The 20,263-nt window shown below is 39.1% G+C and overlaps 1 protein-coding gene across 2 annotated transcripts in view; it reads right to left on the bottom strand.

Annotated features, from left to right (window-relative positions):
• galnt6.1.S (polypeptide N-acetylgalactosaminyltransferase 6 S homeolog) overlaps nucleotides 1-20,263 on the bottom strand; it is a 38,953-nt gene that overhangs the window by 11,121 nt on the left and 7,569 nt on the right. For both annotated transcript variants that reach the window (XM_018250105.2, XM_018250106.2), the window contains 2 exons: nucleotides 7,970-8,543; nucleotides 3,141-3,313 (listed from right to left, as the gene is read on the bottom strand). In XM_018250105.2, coding sequence (XP_018105594.1) covers nucleotides 3,141-3,313; nucleotides 7,970-8,454 — 658 coding nt within the window. In that variant the 5' untranslated portion in view covers nucleotides 8,455-8,543. The remainder of the gene's footprint in view (nucleotides 1-3,140; nucleotides 3,314-7,969; nucleotides 8,544-20,263) is intronic.

A 20,263-nucleotide genomic window follows, 5' to 3' on the forward strand; every position in this document is an offset into this window, starting at 1 on the left:
CTGGTGAAACATCTTCAAGAAAAACACAGCAAGTCCAGTTGATTTGACTTATTTCTATAGATATACCATGACATGGATGAATACGAACTTTCATAAACACAATACACCTTACTGCTTCCTCTTCCTTCACCAGGTTATAGATACTGCATAGGCTTGAAATTTAACTGGCTGCTGTCCACTGTGAATTACAGCAGAACGTGCATGCCACTGTTGGGAACCAGGTTCCTCTTGCCTACCTGGTGATCAGCGTCAGTACTGGGAGATGGGAGAGTGAGTAGGTTTGGCTCATGCAATGAGTATTTGCAGGCAAAAAAGAACGCTGGGAATGGCAGGAAACAAACCATTGTGCTTACAATTATATGTTTGAAAGGACTTATAATTATATTGATGCTTTAGTTACTGGTAAAAGTTGACCGCGATCAGTCACACCCGGTATGTCCATGGTATCAGTAGTTAAATTCTGAGCTGGGGTTCATTTTTGATACTTTAGGTCTCTCCATTATGATTACCAAAAATGTTGCCATGAAGATGAAACATCCAACCATGCCTCCCTACACCCTGGGGGTGTATACCCATGCATTTCTGGGTTAGCCAATGACCCACTACAGTCCACAGCAGGGGGTCCCCAATCTTTTATACCGGGTTGAACCACATTCAAATGTAAAAAGAGTTGGGGAGCAACACAAGCATGAACGAAATTTCTGGGGGTGCCAAATAATGGCTGTGATTGGCTATTGTAGCACCTATGTACACTGGCAGCCTCCAGGAGGCTCTACTTTGCAGTACACTTTGTTTTTATGAAACTAAAACTTGCCTCCAAGCCAGGAATTCAAAAATAATCACTTGCTTTGAGTTCACTGAAATAAACACCCAATGGGTTGCTCACGAGTCACTATTTGGGGATTACTGGTCAACAGAATAGGAAAAAATTGGGTCCTGTACTTTGTAGTATGATTAACATTAGTGGATTTCAAACAAAGGTGGATTGGCCAAAATGTGTTTTATGGAGCCCCCCCACCTTATACATATACATATTATACAGGTATATGACCATATATAATATCCAGATATGAAACACATTAGTCTACGTCTGTGTAACATCTCCAGTATGAATGGACAACATCTCAAGACAATTAAAATGAATAATACAACTAAAAGCAATGACACTGCAGAGTCAACTTGTTAACTAATAAAAAAATGCCATGCCCAGGACCTGATGTTCTTTTCAAAACTTACAGCAGAATGAAAAGTCATCAGCAACAATGTGACTTCTATTGCTGAGTGAAATGGTGGTCTGTATTTCAAGGTTCCTAAAGTAAAGCTCCTTTACAAAGAGTCTAATAATAGAGGAAGCAGACTGCTGGGGGGGGGGGGGCTATGAGGTTTTGAGCGGTTTCAATAGTTGATAAAAGATGTCTTATTTCCAAAATTTTAAAATTTGAGTGTGGCCAAAAACTCTAGAGATCTTCCACAACTTAGGTGCTTTGCTTCTCGTCTCGATTAGAACAAATTACATTTATGAATACACAAAACTGTATATGGTAAATACTTGAATGCATGAGCAATAGTGGACCAACCTGCTCTGTATATGATTCAAGGGACACCTGTAATTACAGAAAATGTCTACAAAGTGGATAATTCTGGGCTTTGTATTCTTTCTTAATTCACTGAGATTCTAATATACAGCTCTACAATCCTCCCAATATAAATATCTTTTGCAGATTTAAAATATTTCTATTGAGAGCCAATGATGACTGGACAATTCTACTGACTTTATAGACAAAGTAAATTTTGTGCAGTGCGTCCTGCACTTTGCAATCTTCCTGGCATTAGCTCTAAAGTGGAGGCAAACTAACAAGATAAGGAATAACAATTGAATCAACTACATTTTCCTGTTTTTTAATGGATGAAAAACGAAAGACCCTCATCAGAAACATTTGAAATGCAGCAAGTGGCATGGTACACGGTCACAAATATTATGTCAGCTAGCTATGCTACAAATATTCTATATACAGGATCCTAGGAGACCACATATAAACAAATCTAAAATGTGCCATTTCTATCCTCTTCCCCTACAAGCATATCCTAATCATTTTTAGTTATAATTTAGTTCCTAATCAGCTCAAATTATACTGCTATTCATGGCAAGGCAATTTTTTTTTCAGGACGCAAGCACAAACACACAATAGGTTTGGCATGATCCACCATAGAATTCAGGCATTTAATGAAAGGATAAAAAAAGCAAAATCCCACAAGCTATGTTCTGTTCATGCCATTCTCTGGAGAACATTAATAGAAAATGAACTCTTTTGTAAGCATGTCATTCTGGAAACCAAATACTTTTAATCATCTCAAATATATTGCAAGCTTTAGAGACAAGCCTTGTCGCAGAGGCTCAAGCAGACCCAATGGAGTCAGCTGCTTGATTAAGAACACTATCTATATCACATATTCCTTCTGAAAGACTGAAATTGTAAGAAACAAAGAGTAAGTACAAGCACTTTTAATGTGAAAGAGGGTCTGTGCATTTGTCCTCAAAACTTGTCAGCCCTTGCACCAATCATGCACGCATGTGATGAAGCCTGAGCAACAGACATTGTAGGGCCCCATCATTTATACAAAGTAGGAAGATCCAACCTACTGTATGGTCCTTTAGATTCTAGTAAACATCTATCACAACTTTTTAGCTTTCACCCATGTTAATACAGCAAAGTTGTTGAGATCCCACCTAGTTGGATTGACCATGGGAAAAAGTTTGTTAATTTTGAACTATACCATTGAAGCAACTAAATCAGGGAACATTTCATTACAACCAACCTTATGAAAAATCACCCCGAAGTGAGCGACTATTTGTAATTCACAAACATGCCAGGGTTTCTTCTGCTTAATGGGAAGTATTACAGCTCTAGTTTGCTCTTGACAAAGAAAATCTAATTCTATCACACTGTGGGACATCCTCAGCAACAACTGTTGAGATTTGAGAGTGTAATAAGGGGTATACATTAGGGGTATCATAACAATTACACCACAAACAAATATTCAATATCAAGAAAGAGAATTACACTGGCAATTAATCAAAACAACAGGCAGGAAAAAGGTGGTTTGGTTCTTTTAAAGGCTGCTGGAAACTTAGAACTTACCATCTTCACTGGCATCATCTACTAGAATGATCTCTTTCAGCAGGATGGCTGGTGAGGTGTATAAGACACTATACACTGTACGAAGAAGAGTTGACCAAGCCTCATTGTGAAAGACAATTATAACACTGGTTGTGGGCAGGGCAGGGCAGCGCTTGAACTTCTGCTCAATGCACCTGTAACATGGGGAAAGAAAAGGAAGAAGCTTATTAGCATTCCCTACGACTAACTGAAAGCACATTGCATCAGTCAGCTGATCATATTTAAAACAAGCTGACCCTGTAATGCTTTATAGCCTTTATTTATGCTATCCTCTACTGTTAAGCACATTAAGCGAGAGAGGATGGTTGCCAAACTTTTAAATCATGGTCTAAAACATTAATTAGAAATATGAAGGGAAGGATCATTAGGATTCGGCTGCATTGTACAAAGCTCATTTCTAGCTTTTCAACACTAGCGTGAATGGTTCTTTTACAGGCTGCATACTTCTGTTCTACTTCAAACAGGGGAAATGTTCCACATGAGAGCTCAGGTTTTTCTGCTGCCTTCAATTGAAACAATGATGCTCCTTTCATTTTTCCTATTGACTAGCCATGAGACAACGGTTACAGTTTTCAGAATTTTTTTGTTGTTGCTAATAGTTTTCTAAAGGGAACTTACTGAAAGGGGGTGGCTTCCCTACTTGAAATTAAATTGATTTAGGCACTTCCCCCCAGGGAAGGCACTTTTTTTGACCTATTGTTATGGACACACCTGCCAAGGCAAGAATCGACACCCGCTGTGGAATATGAGCTTTCCCAAATCTTTCAGCTACACTAGAAAAGCTCCCACAGATACAAGAATTGTTAAACGCAGTCTGATGACCCACTGTAGCATGCAACAGTGTAGTTAGAAGATCCAACTGAAAGGACTCAGTTAAAGTACAGAAGATGGAGTTAATAGTGTTAATGGACTACCTTAATTGGCCTTAGTGCAAAATTCCAACTGGAGTGTTAAAATTTGTTTCCAGTGTGGCTTGAAATATTCCATTGGAGAGACAGTGCAACTTCCTCTATTACTCATAACATGACAGAATCATAACAGAATTGACAGACATGACAGGTTTTTATAGACTACTTATGCATAGCAGTAAACTCAAAAGGGTTCACGAGTGCTACGTGCAAAGTCACAATAATAGAAAAGCACTGAAAGCATCACTGATGTGCAGGTGCAAGTTGCAAAGGAAGCAACAGCCCCTTAAAGGAAATATATACCCCCAGAATAATTACCTAATCAACAGATAAATAAACTAAGTGACCTATTAAAGAATCTTATCAAACTGGAAAATAGATATCAGTAAATACTGCCCTTTACATCTTTTTCCCTGAACCGCCATTTTGTGATGGTACCGGAGCTGCCTCAGAGATCACCTGACCAGAAATACTGCAGCTCTAACTGTAACAGGAAGAAGTGTTGGAGTAAAAGACAGAACACTGTCCATTAATTGGCTCATGTGACCTGTATGTGTGCCCTCGGTTTGTTTTTGTGCACCATGAATTGTATGGTCCCAGGGGTGTCTGTTAGTACTTAAAACAGCAATTTTCTGTTTAAGATTACACAACGGCACATACTAGTTAAAAAGTATATACAGTAGAACCCCCATTTTACATTTTTCAGGGGACCAGAAAAAAATCCAGGAAAATGTAAAATCAGGGTAACGTATTATGCATAATATATAGGTGGGACCACAAAACAACAATGTAAAATGAGGGGAAACTTAAAATCAGGGGATGTAAAATGGGGGTTCTACTGTATGGAAATGGTTTACTTAGTTAAAGCAGGGTTTTACATATAAGCTGTTCTATGCAGTATATTTTTATAGACACCTACATTCTTGAAGGGTATACTTTTAATGTTCATTCAAGGGCTCTCTTGTTGCTTATTCTCTGTGTTTTGCACAATGCACCTTATACAGAAAAGCAAAAGCAGCAGGCTCTTTGGCACAAAGAGCACAAATAGAAACAAATCCTGTCCTTTGTGGAAAGGGTTTATGTTCATTTATTTTTGTGCTTGTGTTAGTAACTGAGCCCTCAAGAAATAGTGAGGATGTGGTATTTTTGAGGTGAGTATATAAACTGCTGAAAGGAAATGTATATATATATATATATATATATATATGAGAAGAAACTGGCTGACAAAAAAATAAAGTATCTCCTCCTAGAAAATGAACATGCCACACTTAGCTTCATATAAAACACTTCCTATTGATTTTTATCTTAGTGATGCTATCATCCTTGCACTGTGCCACTGAATGAGAGACTTTGGGTAACTACATGCAGTGGAGTTTCTAAATCAGAAGTGACCTCACGTGGCTCCTGAAATGCCCCTGAAAATTTGTATCTTAAAGGTACCGGGAGTCGCTTATTTGCCACCCCTATTAACCTGCTGGGCACTCAACTCGCCTCATTGGAGCACTGGCCCTGACTACATGACCACTTCTCTTAGAATGGAAAGTGTTGGGATAAACCTGCACTGAAGCAGTTTAAAGGAGAGTTCAACTGATAACTAAAAAAAACCCTACTCCCCTACCCTACCCTACGTAGACCCTCCTCCCCCCCAGCCTAGCTGCCCCCCGGGGAAATGCCCCTAGCGCTATACTTACCCCTTGGTGCAGATTCAGGGATCGCAGTTCACCGCAGCCATCTTTTGGGTCTTTGTGTCTTCTTCTGGCGCTTTGGTAATTTCTGTCCATTTTGGCACATGTGCAGTTGTCGCAAACCGGTAAACTGCTCCAACTGCACATGCGCCACTTCGCCTATCTCAGTCTCAGAATACCGAAGACCCGGGAAGATGCCTGCGATCCCTGAATCTGTACCGAGGGGTAAGTAAAAAGTTAGGGGCATTTACCGGGGGGGGGGCAGCTAGGCTTGGGGAGAGGAGGGAGGGGGGGTCTATGTAAGGTAGGGTTTTTTTTAGTTACGGGTTGAATTCTCCTTTAAGAGCCACAATGGTCCAGTCAAAACCTAGACCTCAATCCCACTGCGAATATGTGGCAAGAATTTGCCTTTTGCAAACATTCCCAATCCAGCCTGACAGAATTTGAGGAATACTGCCATGGTGAAAGGGTGGTGACATCACTTGGGGGTGGGGTGATGAGTGGGGAAAAAGGGGCAGAGCAGAGTGAGGCCTGTGCTTACTATATATAAGAGATCATTCAGATTTTCACTACGTGGCAGCTCAGAAACCAGCGCAATTTGAATCAGAATTTAAAACCCAGCCCTGTGGCATCAGCTTTGTGGACATGTGAATAATGATTGTGGTCTGAATCACTATTGCTGCAGATATTCTGAAACTTTTAGGCTGGAGCAGTAAGTTCAGTATATAAAAGTCTACATTTCATATCAGATTTGTTTTTAGTGTTTAGTCCTCCCATAAAGGAACAGGAACACCAAAAAATGAAAGGGTTTCAAAGGAATAAAAGTATAATGTTGCCCTGCACTCAGTGTCGGACTGGCCCACCAGGATACCAGGAAAACTCCCGGTGGGCCAAAGTGTCAGTGGGCCCTCATGCTGCTAAACTTTTGGCCTATTTTATGGCCATTTTATAAGAACAAAGAGGCTAAATAGATGGCATAATAGATTATGGTATGTGAAGAAAACAAACTAGGAGAATAGAGGATGATTGAGGAGATGAAGAATATTAGTACTTAGAGTGGGCCCCTGGTCTAAGGCTTTTGGGTGGGCCCCTGGTGTCCCAGTCCGACACTGCCTGCACTGGCAAAACTGGTGTGTTTACTTCAGAAACTTTACTATAGTTCATATAAACAAGCTGCTCTGTAGCCATGGGGATAGCCATTCAAGCACAGGATACTCAGAAGATGACAGATAAATTCTGATAAATCCCATTGTATATTACAGAGCCTGTTACCTGCAGTGTATCCTGTGCCTTTTCTTCTTTTTTGGCTTAGAATGGCTGACCCCATGGCTACAAAACAGCTTGTTTACATAAACTATGGTAGAGTTTCTGAGGCAAACACACCAGTTGTACCAGTACAGGTCAACAGTAGATTATATTTTAATTACTTGAAAACACTTTCATTTTTTGGCATTACTGTTCCTTTAACTGTGCTTGTGTTTGATATGTAACAATAACACCTGCATTGTGGTATACAGTTTAAACAACAGGAAAGACTCTTTAAAACAAAGGGGTGTAACTGTTGGGGAATAACCTGCGGTAAGGTCAGTACTATGAGGTAAATAAAACATCTGTCATGAGGTGCAGAGCACTAAAACAGAGGACACAAGGCGGCTCTGTTCTCACCCCTTCTGGAGGCGGAATGGTACCCACATTATGGGGAAAGGAAGAAAATTAAAGATTAGGGGCCATAATACCTGCAATTCCAGTTTTGTTCCGTGAGTGTGAATCGCTGGAAAAGTGTAGCACACAAAGGAGTTCCATGACTTATAGCAGTTGGTCTACAATCTCTTTTATATGGCCATGTAACGATTTGGTGACTTTTTTACAACAGGAGATACATTATTCAATACATACTACACACATCATGTATATATATATATATATATATATATATATATATATATATATATATATATACACACACACACAATATATACACTATAATTATATATAATATGTGCGTGCCAGGTTTGCATCCTAGTAAGTAATTTAAAATATTGATTCTGTCCCCTTCAGCAGGATAATACTCACATACAGTATGTAGTACAAAATATGCACTACACAGGCTGTAGTTTACAGCTACTGTAAGTAATATTTTCCCTGTTTTTGGCTTAACTCTGGTAATGTGAAAAGATATAATTTGAATGATTCTTACACTGGAGGTCTGGTGTCAGGGCCCAAGGCTCTGTGAAGGGAAATCCTATCGCTGGCATATGCATTGAAGCAATGTTTGTCAAATCCTTTTTCTTTTTCTTTTGTCTCCTCTTCGGTCCAGCTGTCCTTTTTAAATCCTTTCCCATCAGCACCTGGGCTATTTTGGTCTTGTGGTGGTCTCTCCATAAATGGTTTAAGTTCTGCTGGTGTGTAATACCCAGGTAGGCATGACTTTTTGTCTTCTACAGGTGCTGCTTCTTGAACAGGGGGCATAATTTGGAGCTTTGGCATAGAATCCTTTAAATTGTTCACAGCCCCCATCATCATATCAATCATTTGATCTTTTCTCACAACTATGTTTTTTATCCAAGGGTCATCTTTCGCTCCATTCCCAACATCTTTCTGCATGATGAACACAAATATCACAAAAACAATGCCCACCATAGCCAGCTTGAGGGGTCCATAGTTCCTTCGAAATAACCTCATTGTTATAAAGTTATCATTAAAGTCACAATAGTTTAAGAAACTCAAATCTTCTATAACTTCATACAAGATAAGTCAGCAGTCACATAGACCTAAAAATAATGGAAAAAACAAAAAGTTAAAGCTGCAGCCCATTATTCCAAACAGGTTATTGCCAGCAAACGTAACTGTCACACTGGGTGTATCCTACAACATGGATAATTAGGGCAAAATTGCTTCACCAATATCTTGTAGCATTTACCAACACAAAGGTTACAAAGTGCAAAACATTTCAAAATTGCTTTTATACCTATCTTTTCTACATGCCCATCTTAATATATATATATATATATATATATATATATATAGTACTTCAAAAGGACCCACACTAAAAAGTTAGAGAAATATCAGTGTTTTATTCTTCAAACTTGTGTATACATACATATATATATATATATAACCACAAATTTGGCAATTGTATTTTCCTAAATTAACTAGGAAACTTTAATTTAAATAAAAGTAAACTTTTTTTTTACTTACTGGAGAAAAAAAACAATTTATCATTAAAAATTAAAATTAATTTTAGGGTTAATTGTGGGAAATATAGAGCAATTGCAACTTTGCACATCTCTCCAGCCATCCTCACAGTCAGACAACAAGAAAACAAATGCAACACAACAACAGAAATAATCACTGTGTGCACTGGAACGCCATCTACTAATCATAATGCCCAATGTTACAGATAATTGCCCCATTGTAGCAAATAAGCAGTTGAACACTCTGAAGATGCACAACATGTTTTGGATCAAAAATCCTTTATCAGGTGATTATATTGTTTACATGTAAGCATCCAATGAGGGATCTTTGACAAAACATGATGCGCATTTTATAATTAACGTGATTCTCCACAGTGATATTGTTGCTGATTTGTAAATTTTGGAAGGTCTGGTGATACCTAACTCTGTATGAGGAACCCATTTACAGGAAAGACTGGAGGAGATCATCACCTGCACCCTGTTGAACATTCTGAAGACAAAAAGATTGGTAACATACTGGTAAAGATATTGGTAACTTTATCTCTATTTGTGAATGGAAACTCTATCACTCAGCTTTTTAAATAAGTGTCTATATTCTTGTGTATTTAATACCAGAGACCAGTAAACTTTGGGCATCAAAATGAAAGGGAGAAAACAAAGGGAATTATGATGTGTACTTTGTGAGTGCCCATGCTATTTGAGCTCATAAAGAAGACACAGGCTAGGTTTAGTAAACATAAAAACATAAGATGGCCACATGGCAGAATTTATAGATTAAGTTATACAGCAGAAAATGTGCACATTTTGCCAGGTCATGCAGAATAATGATTTGCTTTCTTTTTATCTTCAAAAATTATCTAATAAATGTGTAGTGGGATAACAGGTTGGATTAGTTCTACCCATGAGCATTTTTGGTATAGAACAAGGATAAGATATCCACTCAGAGTATAAGGATTTTGGCACGTCACATTGTGTTATGATACCTAACTATTCATCCTTCTGTTTCAGGAACATTGTGTGTTACCAGTCTCAAGACAATCTTATCTCCTACATTGTTGTCCTTGAAAGATAAAAAGGTTAACTTGCCCACAGCAAGTGGTTTGTTTGGCTGATCCCCATCCAGTGCAGCATCTTGTACCAATGAAGGGGCTGACCTCCAGGTTTAGGGAGACAAAGAGTGGATTCTCTAGTGCCTGTGGATAGGGCCAAGTGCTTTCCTTCTCTTAGTGCCATGCCAGGAAACGCATTATTAATGGATGGTGTCTATTTCCACTTCAGAGCTTTGTGAAAGCCTGCTCCTATGTTCAGAGCTGCGGTACACTGAAGGAACCGAAGCAGATATTCTGACTTTTTCCATCAGTTTATAGTCTTCTCTGACATTTGTGTTAAAATTGCAAAACCCTGCAGTGAGCTATAACATGTACAAAGTGCCTCACTGCGTTAAAGGGACATCATCATTTTCTTACTTATTCTTAGGACATGGGAGGATACCTATAATTGTATTGCTCTTTACCTTACGTGTTGTCCTTGCTATGGAGATATGCTCCCAATTATTTCATACCAGTGACCCTTGCTCTTAGTTTAACAGCAAAAGTTTTATTCAAAATACGACACAGAAAAAAAGGGCAACCAACTTCGAAATGTTTAAGAAGAAAACGGTAAATAATATGTTGTACTAAAGGTCCCATTTAAACATTGTCTTCTGCTTTGCAATTTGGCTCCTTTTTTACGATTTTAATATTTTTAGCTGGACTCCCAAACCTGCGGAACACAATCAAGTTTATCTTTCCAGTGACAAAGTTGAGCAATAAAATAGAATTCCTGTAATCTCCACGGAGAAGTCTATTGACTGATCATAAATGAGATTTGTAGGTCAGGTTTCTCTGTTGGGAATATCTTACCATATCACATAGACTCAACAGTACCTGCATTCAGATCACAACAGTGCCATGGTATCTGTGCACACTGCTGCACTGAAAACATTTGCAAAGGCAAAGTGCCACAAGGCTCGGAGTCCAGGCTGATTTTTCAGGGGGTGTTCTTTATTCACTGAAATATGGCTACAAACTAACATGATAACCAAAGGTAAGAAAAATAAATATTAAAGTCTAATTCTGCAACAGGATCTTTACTTTGGCACCACCAAAGGAGAAAAGATTTTTGTTCCCCCGAATGCTTAGCCCCACCGCTGCCTTAAACTCAACAAAACCCAACTTTGAGAATTGGGGATGGGTGTTTACAGATTCTGCAATAAGCCCATCCAGTAGAACAAATGAATGGACGAAGTTGATCATCGGAGTGGCGGAACATTTATTTAGCCTTGGCTACAATTTATTTTTAGGCTTTATTCTTTTTTATTAAGTCTGGTTATTTGCAGGCAACTTTTGTTGGTCAAAAGACCCTAAATGTAAGAATATAAATGCTGCATTAGGCACAAAAATATACTGTATATTTACAGTATCCAACAAGCTGACTGCAATCTGATGGCATCTTGCTGACCAACAGTTCCCCCCAAAGTAACTATGCTGCCTGAAACCTTCATTTATACAATGGGCAAAAATCTATTTAAAGGGGAACTCCAGCTTCCAAATCAAAATTTGATAAAGAGGCCCAGATAAAACAGAAAACCCTAACATACCCATCACAGTTACCTGTTTCTTCAAAAAGTATGAATAAATGCCATTTTCTATGCTGAAATCCAGCTTACAGTTCTTCTCTTTCTGCATCATTTGAAATCCTGGCAGGGAAGGAGGGACTAAACAATGATGTTACAAATTGTAACAACTTCTCCACAGCTTACAGACAGCATGCAGGAACCACATAACCCACAATGCATTGCACTGTGATGTTCAATTCCTTATTGAAATCACGTGTGCAGGGAATTGTGGGGTTTGGAGGATGCAGGCTGAGGACAGCTGGCTGTTGATACAAAGTAACAGTAGTCAGCCAGCTCAGCAAAGTAGTCAGACAGATCAGCAGGAGAGCAGGGGGCTAGGCTTAGGGAACTATTCCAAGCCATTAAAAATCCTGAAAAGTCTGCATATTTCTTTTAACGATGTATACTGCAAAGTTGCTTGAAATTATGTTTAATTTTCAAAATGCTTAAGTTATGTTTTTGTGGAGTTCCCCCTTAAGGACAATATAGTTTCTTTTAATTTACCTGGTCTAGTTTTTACCCTCTTTACACATATCCAAAAAGTATACACGCATCAGAATGTCAGATTATTTCAGGATAAGGTTTAAGGTAGGAGGGCAATACACATCAGTCAACATGAGGCCAGTAAATAATGGATCTTCTGAAAACACACTTGCCTCTTTTAGTTAAAAATATCTATTCGTTTTGTTGGTTTTAGCTCTGAACAAATAAGAAGAGTGAAAATTGAAAAGCACTTTACATCTGAAACTATCTCCATGGTTCTTTAAGGAAGTTGTGGGAGTTTAGTCAAGTTACCCTTCCTAGTTAAACCTCCTCTATAAAGTATTATTTAACCCAAGTTAAAGGAACAGTTCAGTGTAAAAATAAAAACTGGGTAAATAGATAAGCTGTGCAAAATAAAAAATGTTTCTAATATAGTTAGCCAAAAATGTCATCTGTAAAGACTGGAATGACCAGATGTTTAATAAAACAAAATAGCACACAACTTCCTGCTTTGCAGCTCTCTAACTCTGTGTTAGTCAGCGAATATAAGGTGGGCCACATGGGACATAACTGTTCAGTGAGTTTACAACTGATCCTTAGCATGCAAGTCAGATTCAAAAGCAACAGTTATGACCCATGTGGGTCAATTCACTCAAGTCACTGACTGGTAACCAATAAGTGGAAACCAAAAGAACTGCAAAGCAGGAAGCCCACACCTTTGGTTGTGGATAATATTTTTAACCAACAGGTGCCCTTTAAAGAACCATGGTGATAGGGTCAGATGTAAATTGAAAGTGCTTAGATGTCACTTTTCTTAATTTTTCTATTTACCCAGTTTTTATTTGTATACCTTAAAGTGACAATAAGGGGAAGTGAATGTCTTCTATACACAGGATTCTTAAAGTGGACCTGTCACCCAATCCAATTTCTATTTTTTATTAAAGTATACTTAGCTGTTGTAAGCGCATTTAAAAATCTCAGCTGTCAATCAAATATTCTCTGCCCCTCCTCTATGCCTAGGCATAGAGGCGGGGCAGACAATTGCTTTCACTTTCAATTCAGCACTTCCTTTTGCTCTCCCCATTTCCCCCCACTCTCTTTACCGATTAATTGTGTAGCCAGGACATGGGAATGGACATCGGGTCCCCCATTCTGCTGCAAAAACAAGACTCTGAGATGATACAAGGCTTATCTTAATAACAGTGTGCACAAAATGGCTCCTGCCTGCTTGTTATAAATATGAATTCTCAGACTGAAGGAAACAAGATTCAAATAATTTATACAGTGTAATAAAAGTTCATTTTGCTTGACTAATGTGATAAAATAGGATTTTGAATAATTTTTTTGTGTGACGGGTCCACTTTAAAGCTTAATCGTTAATATCTGTATATATAAGCATTAACACTTCATATTCCATACTTAGCAGAACCTACAGTGCTGACACCCAAGTAAGAATGCTGCTATTGTGGATTCTATTTTCCTAGACTTCATTCTTTTTTGTACAGAAATCTACCGCAAAATAAAATAAATGCATCCCACTTGTGCCACTCTTGTTTTGTTTTTCATCTAAGTACACAACAATATATATTTTTCTCATCTTCTTCTATTGAAGTATTCCTTTAAAAAAACATAATTTTGTTCCAAGAAACATGGACACAAATGTGAGCTAGAAGTATGACATTTATTCATGTTTGGGAACACATTGTTTATTTACCAGTCCAATGGTATTAAATTGATCTATTCTAGTTCATACTGCCCAGCATTTCTATAAACACTGCCTTTTGGAGACACTTGAGAATATCGAACGCCAAATATGGGGGAAGGGATTTTTGCCAATGTACTAAACTTCCTAAGCCTTAGGCGTAGAGAATAATACAGTATTAGATGAATCGCATAATTTGACTTTGTTAAAGTAAAGCTCATAATTGAAAGAGCATTTATCTTCTATGTCACCAAGTGCAACGTGGCTTCAGGACCTTTCTGATCCTGCAACAAACAATATGTACAAACAATACAATGTCACCTTCGGCATGTAACACAGCATTCCATTCATCCTCCAAATGCTCAGGCTATCTAAACCTCTCACAGCTGAATATGATATGTTCCTGAGCACATCAAATCTAGAATCAGATTAGGGTATAAAAAAACTCTCCTGATAAAACAACAATTTCAATAAAAACTCTAGCAATTTACAGTAATCTTGCTAATAACACTTAAAGATCAATTTGCGAATTCTCTTACTATACACCCCAGGTTTCAAGTATTCCAGATAATAGATTACACACCTGTAAATAACTAGTGCTCTAACGTATTTTATATTATGTCAGTGAATAAACCTGTAAGAGTTGCTGGCAAATCTGTAATATGAAAGATTAAGGACACACACTGGTGACTGCTGATAGTAGATTTTAAAAAAAAATTTTTGGTGAAAACTCATAAATTTGAATTTTAAATCATCAACTGGAATTTGAATTTGAATGCAAGATTTATCACATTTCGACCCTGGAAACCGTTCTGATTCAAATATTGGCCACCTAAAACCTGCCGAGTTATGGAATCTATGGCGGAGGTCTGTTAAACCATTTTAAGATGTTAATTCCCTTCCTGACAGTCGAGTTTTTTTCAGGGGAAAACTCGATTAGAATTTGATTCTAATTTTCAGGTTGTTCGTATTTGATTGAATATTAGTTTCAAGGATTAGGTGGGGGGCGCTGTAGAGACTGAAGGGAAAGGGCGAGTCCTTGAGGCAGGAGCTGTATGTGCCTAGGGAACACTAGAAGGGAAAGCAGGAACAGGTTGATGAGGGCGAAGAGTCAGTCTGGATCAGGTGCAGAACAGGACGGAGAGGGCGAAGATCAGGAGTGGACTAGGCAGGAAGAAGAGGGCGACGACTCAACAGGAACAGACTGGACGGGGCAGGAGTGGAACAGCTTGGATGGGACAGGACGGTGCGGGCGTAGATCAAACTGGGGGATAGAGTGCAGAGGGAGACAGGAGCGGATAGCAAGACAGTAGCAGAAGGAGACTGGAGCGGATAGCAAGAGAGGACTGGAGCAAGAGAGGACTGGAGCAAGATAGCAAGAGAGGACTGGAGCAAGATAGCAAGAGAGGACTGGAGCAAGAGAGGGCTGGAGCAAGATAGCAAGAGAGGGAGACTGGAGCAAGATAGCAAGAGAGGACTGGAGCAAGAAAGCAAGAGAGGACTGGAGCAAGAGAGGGCTGGAGCAAGATAGCAAGAGAGGGAGACTGGAGCAGGATAGCAAGAGAGGGAGACTGGAGCAGGATAGCAAGAGAGGGAGACTGGAGCAGGATAGCAAGAGAGGGAGACTGGAGCAGGATAGCAAGAGAGGGAGACTGGAGCAGGATAGCAAGAGAGGGAGACTGGAGCAGGATAGCAAGAGAGGGAGACTGGAGCAGGATAGCAAGAGAGGGGTACAAGGTACAAGGCAGGGTCGGATCAAGGTCAAGGCTGGGAAGGTACAAGATAAGATAAAGCAAGACAAGGACAGGCAGAAAGACAAGGCAAGGCAAGGCGGAATAACAAGGGAAAAGGGGCAAGAGCTAGAACTACCTAGTTAGGGGCGCTGCCGCAGTACTAGGAACACCATACAATGCTCTGGCAAGGAGTGGTCTAAGAGCTACCCTTAAATAGGGAAGAGTCAGCCCTGATTGGCTGATTAACTAGGTAGCAGCTGGGTTGAGGCTGTAGATGTCAAACAGGCTGCAGCTGAGCTGGGGCTGGAGAGGCCAATCAGGCGGAAGCTGGGCTGGGACTGCAGAGGCCAGGTTATACCTAGCAAGCAACCCTACAGGCTGCTCACCTGGCCAAATGGTCAAGGCATCGAGCCAGAAACCCAAAGGTCCCCGGCTCGAACCCCAGCAATACCTGACAATTAGTTGTTCGACTTTTTTCATAAATAACCTCCCATTCGAGTTGTGAGTACATAACAAATTCACATAACTTCAAAATTTGAAGTTATGTGAAGGGATTTAAAGACCCAAGCCTGCCCTGCACCTATGGCTGATGTCAGAGATGATGTCAAGGACAGGTGGGGTCCACAAAAACTATCACACCAATGATACGGCTAGCTCTCTGGGTAATTTTAACATGCATCCAAAGTGGTGGCCCATTTTTTGGTCTGAATCAGCCCAACTCACTGCACATCAATACAGTGGAAATATTAAACAAAATATGACAAATCCCTGTACATAGTGGAAGTCCCTTAAGGTGTCCATAGACGTAACAATTAAGATCATCTTTCTTGGAAAAGATCTTTGTTTGTTGTTTGTTTGTTTCAATACACACGTGTAGAGCTGAATCGTCAGATATACAGGTAGAAACAATAGAATTCTACCTGTATCTGATGATTCAGCACTAACAATGGCCGATGTTTGGGAGCCTTCAAAGGCACCTGATCAAAATTTTACATCCAGCCCGATCAACGAGCCGACCGATATCCAAGTCTTCTGCCAATATTGGTCGACTCTTTTCCCACCATACACACACCGAATATTGTAAGAAACTTCATATGGCCACATTTACACACATGTAAGGGCACCTGTTGATCCTGCCTATTATCTATACACTATGAATATCAGTTGGTTTTAGCAGGTTTAAACATTTTATCTGCCAATGCATCAGCACATAAGGAAATGAAGAGACTCTCATATATGGGCTGATTGGCTGGAGAGAGTACCAGACTGGCCCATTTATGGGCACCTTTAGAAAGGAAGTGAGGGGTATGTGGCACAATAAGTTGGATATAAACATGGTGCAGGCCAATAAGTCACATCTTTGGACTAAAAGGTGTCAAACTGCATTATGGATTAGTTAATGCCCTCTTGAATCCATTGAATTTAGTCACAGGTCCTCCTTGCTTTCTGGTTGATCATATTTTGTGTGAATAGTTAAAATACAATACATGTGGCTACATGCTATAAAAACTATGCATTAATGTGTTATTTCATTTCAATGTCCATTCTGTATATTTGTATGAAGAAGAAATAATCAAATAGTAAAAGAACAGATAAAGAAACACTCACTGTAAAATTCAGTTATGGGAAGCAGCTATATAAAAATATGTCGCTCAAAGGTCTAGTCAATAAAGATTCCAGCACAGCAAACACTTGGCAACACACCTTTATTATAACATTTACAAGCAGAACAAGGAGTGTCTAAAGGCTATGAGATGACATGGTGTAGCTGTGAGTCACATTAACTTCAGGAGAGTAGGGAAATGTATTGCTTTTTCAGCCTCCTAAGACAAACATAAAAGGGAAGTATTGCATCTTACTATGAGCAATAAGCAATTTTAATATTTCCATTTGTAATTCTGCCTAAATAAATGTACCATTGGCAGTAATACCTTATTAGTTGTACTGGGAAGAAAATGTTGTCTATAGGCAGCAATGGAACAGCACCATTATCTTGGACTTTTGGCAGACTGTTATTTAAAAGAAGTGGCAAGCCCTAGGTTCAGCCAACTTGAAAAATCGTACAACTTCCCTAAACAAGGCTACAGCAAAAATTAAACCTTATCACGGTCAATGGCATTAAATTCAATAATCAGGCACTCTAGAGATGGAGTATAATAAGATCAATTTTACTCAACTCCTTACTATGGTAATGAGAAGCACAGAATAAATGTGGGCCTAAACCCTGCTGATCCTCTATTTAGGAAAAACAAAGGGGGTTGTGTAATAAAAGGAACTAAGTTTGCCCAGGAGCAGTAACTCATATCAACCAATCAGCAGGTAGGATTTACTGGTCACCTGTTTAAAAGCAAACATCTTATTGGTAGCTATGGGTTACTGCTCCTGGGCAAACTTAGTGCCTTTTATTACATATGGGGGAAGGGCTTGGACACAAACCTCCAGACCAATTATACTGAACTACATTTTTACTACTGTGTATCACACATGTATTTTTTATTTATTTGTTTGTTTGTTCTATATGTCAAGATGTATACAACTTTGAGTAGGAAATGGACACTGTAATCAGTCTTAACGATAAAATGTTCACAGGCTTCACAAGTCTGTGGGCAGACCAACAAAATATACAGTATAGAAATAACCTTAATGAATACATTGGATATTAATGATGTATAATTGTGGAAGAAGATTACAAAATGTGGCATTTCACAACCATTTAATAACATCCAATAAGTTTCACGGTACCAATGTGACTGCATCATACATTAAAGCTGGCCATAGACGGAAAGATCCGAATCGTACGAATCCTCGAATGATCGGACTTCCCCATCTCCCGACCTGCCACTAACCTTTCAGATCAAATAAAGTAGTAAAAGAACAGATCAGCCGATGTTCTGCCCCTGACAGCAACTGTACGAGGAAATCTGGACAATAGTTAATAGCTTTAATCTTTAGATGCAAACCATAATGAGCAGGGACCTCACACCTCCTGTATTGATTATGCCATTTGTATATTCACCCTTCTATTGTATAAAGCCGAGGAATATGCTGGCTTTTATTAAATGTGGTACTAAATAATATGTATGTTATAATATAATAACATGTATGTGACCCGTTATTCCGGATGTGTAAAGATTTTTTTTTTAGTAGACATAAGGCAGGGAGATCCAAGTTATGGAAAAAAACCTTGACCATTCTGGATAACAAGTCCCATACCTGTACAGGTCAGATGTAAAAATAGGCATTTTCCATGCATTTGTGATTACCGCACATATTTTATAATTTGCATTGTAATGTATCAGTGTTTGCAGATGGCACAAAACTGTGCAGCCCAATTAATTCCATCCAGGATGTGGCATCCTTGCAACAGGAACTTGACAAACTGGCAATCTGGGCAGCTAAGTGGCAAATGAGATTCAATGTTGATAAATGTAAAGTCATGCACCTGGGATGTAAGAATATCCAAGCCACTTATACCCTTAATGGGACTGCACAAGGCAAATCCATAATGGAAAAGGACCTTGGAGTCCTTGTAGATGATAAACTTGGCTGTAGCAAGCAATGCCAGTCAGCAGCATCAAGGGCAAATAAGTTCTTGAGCTGTATTAAAAGGGGCATAGAGTCACAGGAGGAGGGGGTCATTCTTCCACTGTATAAAGCACTTGTAAGGCCCCATATAGAATATTCCGTTCAGTTTTGGTCCCCATCACCCAAACAGGACATTATGGAATTAGAGAGGGTACAGAGAAGGGCAACTAAGCTGGTAAAAGGTATGGAAAATCTTAGCTATGAGGAAAGACTGGCCAAATTGGGGATGTTCACGCTGGAGAAGAGGCGTTTAAGGGGTGATATGATGACTATGTATAAATATATAAGGGGATCGTATAATAATCTCTCTAATGCTTTATTTACCAGTAAGTCATTCCAGCTGACACAAGGTCACCCATTCCGATTAGAAGAAAAGAGGTTCCGCTTAAATATTGGGAAGGAGTTTTTTACAGTGAGAGCTGTGAAGATGTGGAATTCTCTCCTTGAATCAGTGGTACAGGCTGATACATTAGATAGCTTTAAGAAGGGGTTGGATGGCTTTTTAGCAAGTGAGGGAATACAGGGTTATGGGAGAGCTCATAGTATAAGTTGATCCAGGGACTAGTCTGACTTCCATCTTGGAATCAGGGAGGAATTTTTTCCCCCTGAAGAGGCTTCAAACAGGGTTTCTTTTATTTTTTTTGCCTTCCCCTGTCTCAACTAGCAGTTAGGCAGATTTTAAATAGACTTAAAGGGGTGGTTCACCTTTAAGTTAACATTTAGTATGTTATAGAATGGCTAATTCTAAGCAACTTTTCAATTGACCTTCATTTTTTCTTTTTTTGTAGTTTTTTAATTATTTGCCTTCTTCTTCTAACGCTTTCCAACTCCCAAAATGGGGTCACTGATGCCCTGTTAAGCTACAAATATATTGTTTTTGCTACTTTTTATTACTCATCTTTCTATTCAGGTCCTCTCCTATTCATATGCCAGTCTCTTATTCAAATCATTGCATGGTTGCTAGGGGAATTAGGACCATAGCAACCAGATTGCTGAAATTGCAAACTGGAGAGCTGCTGAATAAAAAAGCTAAATAACGCAAAAACCACAAATAATAAAAAATGAAAACCAATTGCAAATTGTCTCAAAATATCACTCTCTACGTCATACTAAAAGTTAATTCAAAGATGAACAACCC

The sequence above is a fragment of the Xenopus laevis genome, chromosome 2S (assembly GCF_017654675.1).
Source record: "Xenopus laevis strain J_2021 chromosome 2S, Xenopus_laevis_v10.1, whole genome shotgun sequence".
NCBI lineage: Eukaryota > Metazoa > Chordata > Amphibia > Anura > Pipidae > Xenopus > Xenopus laevis.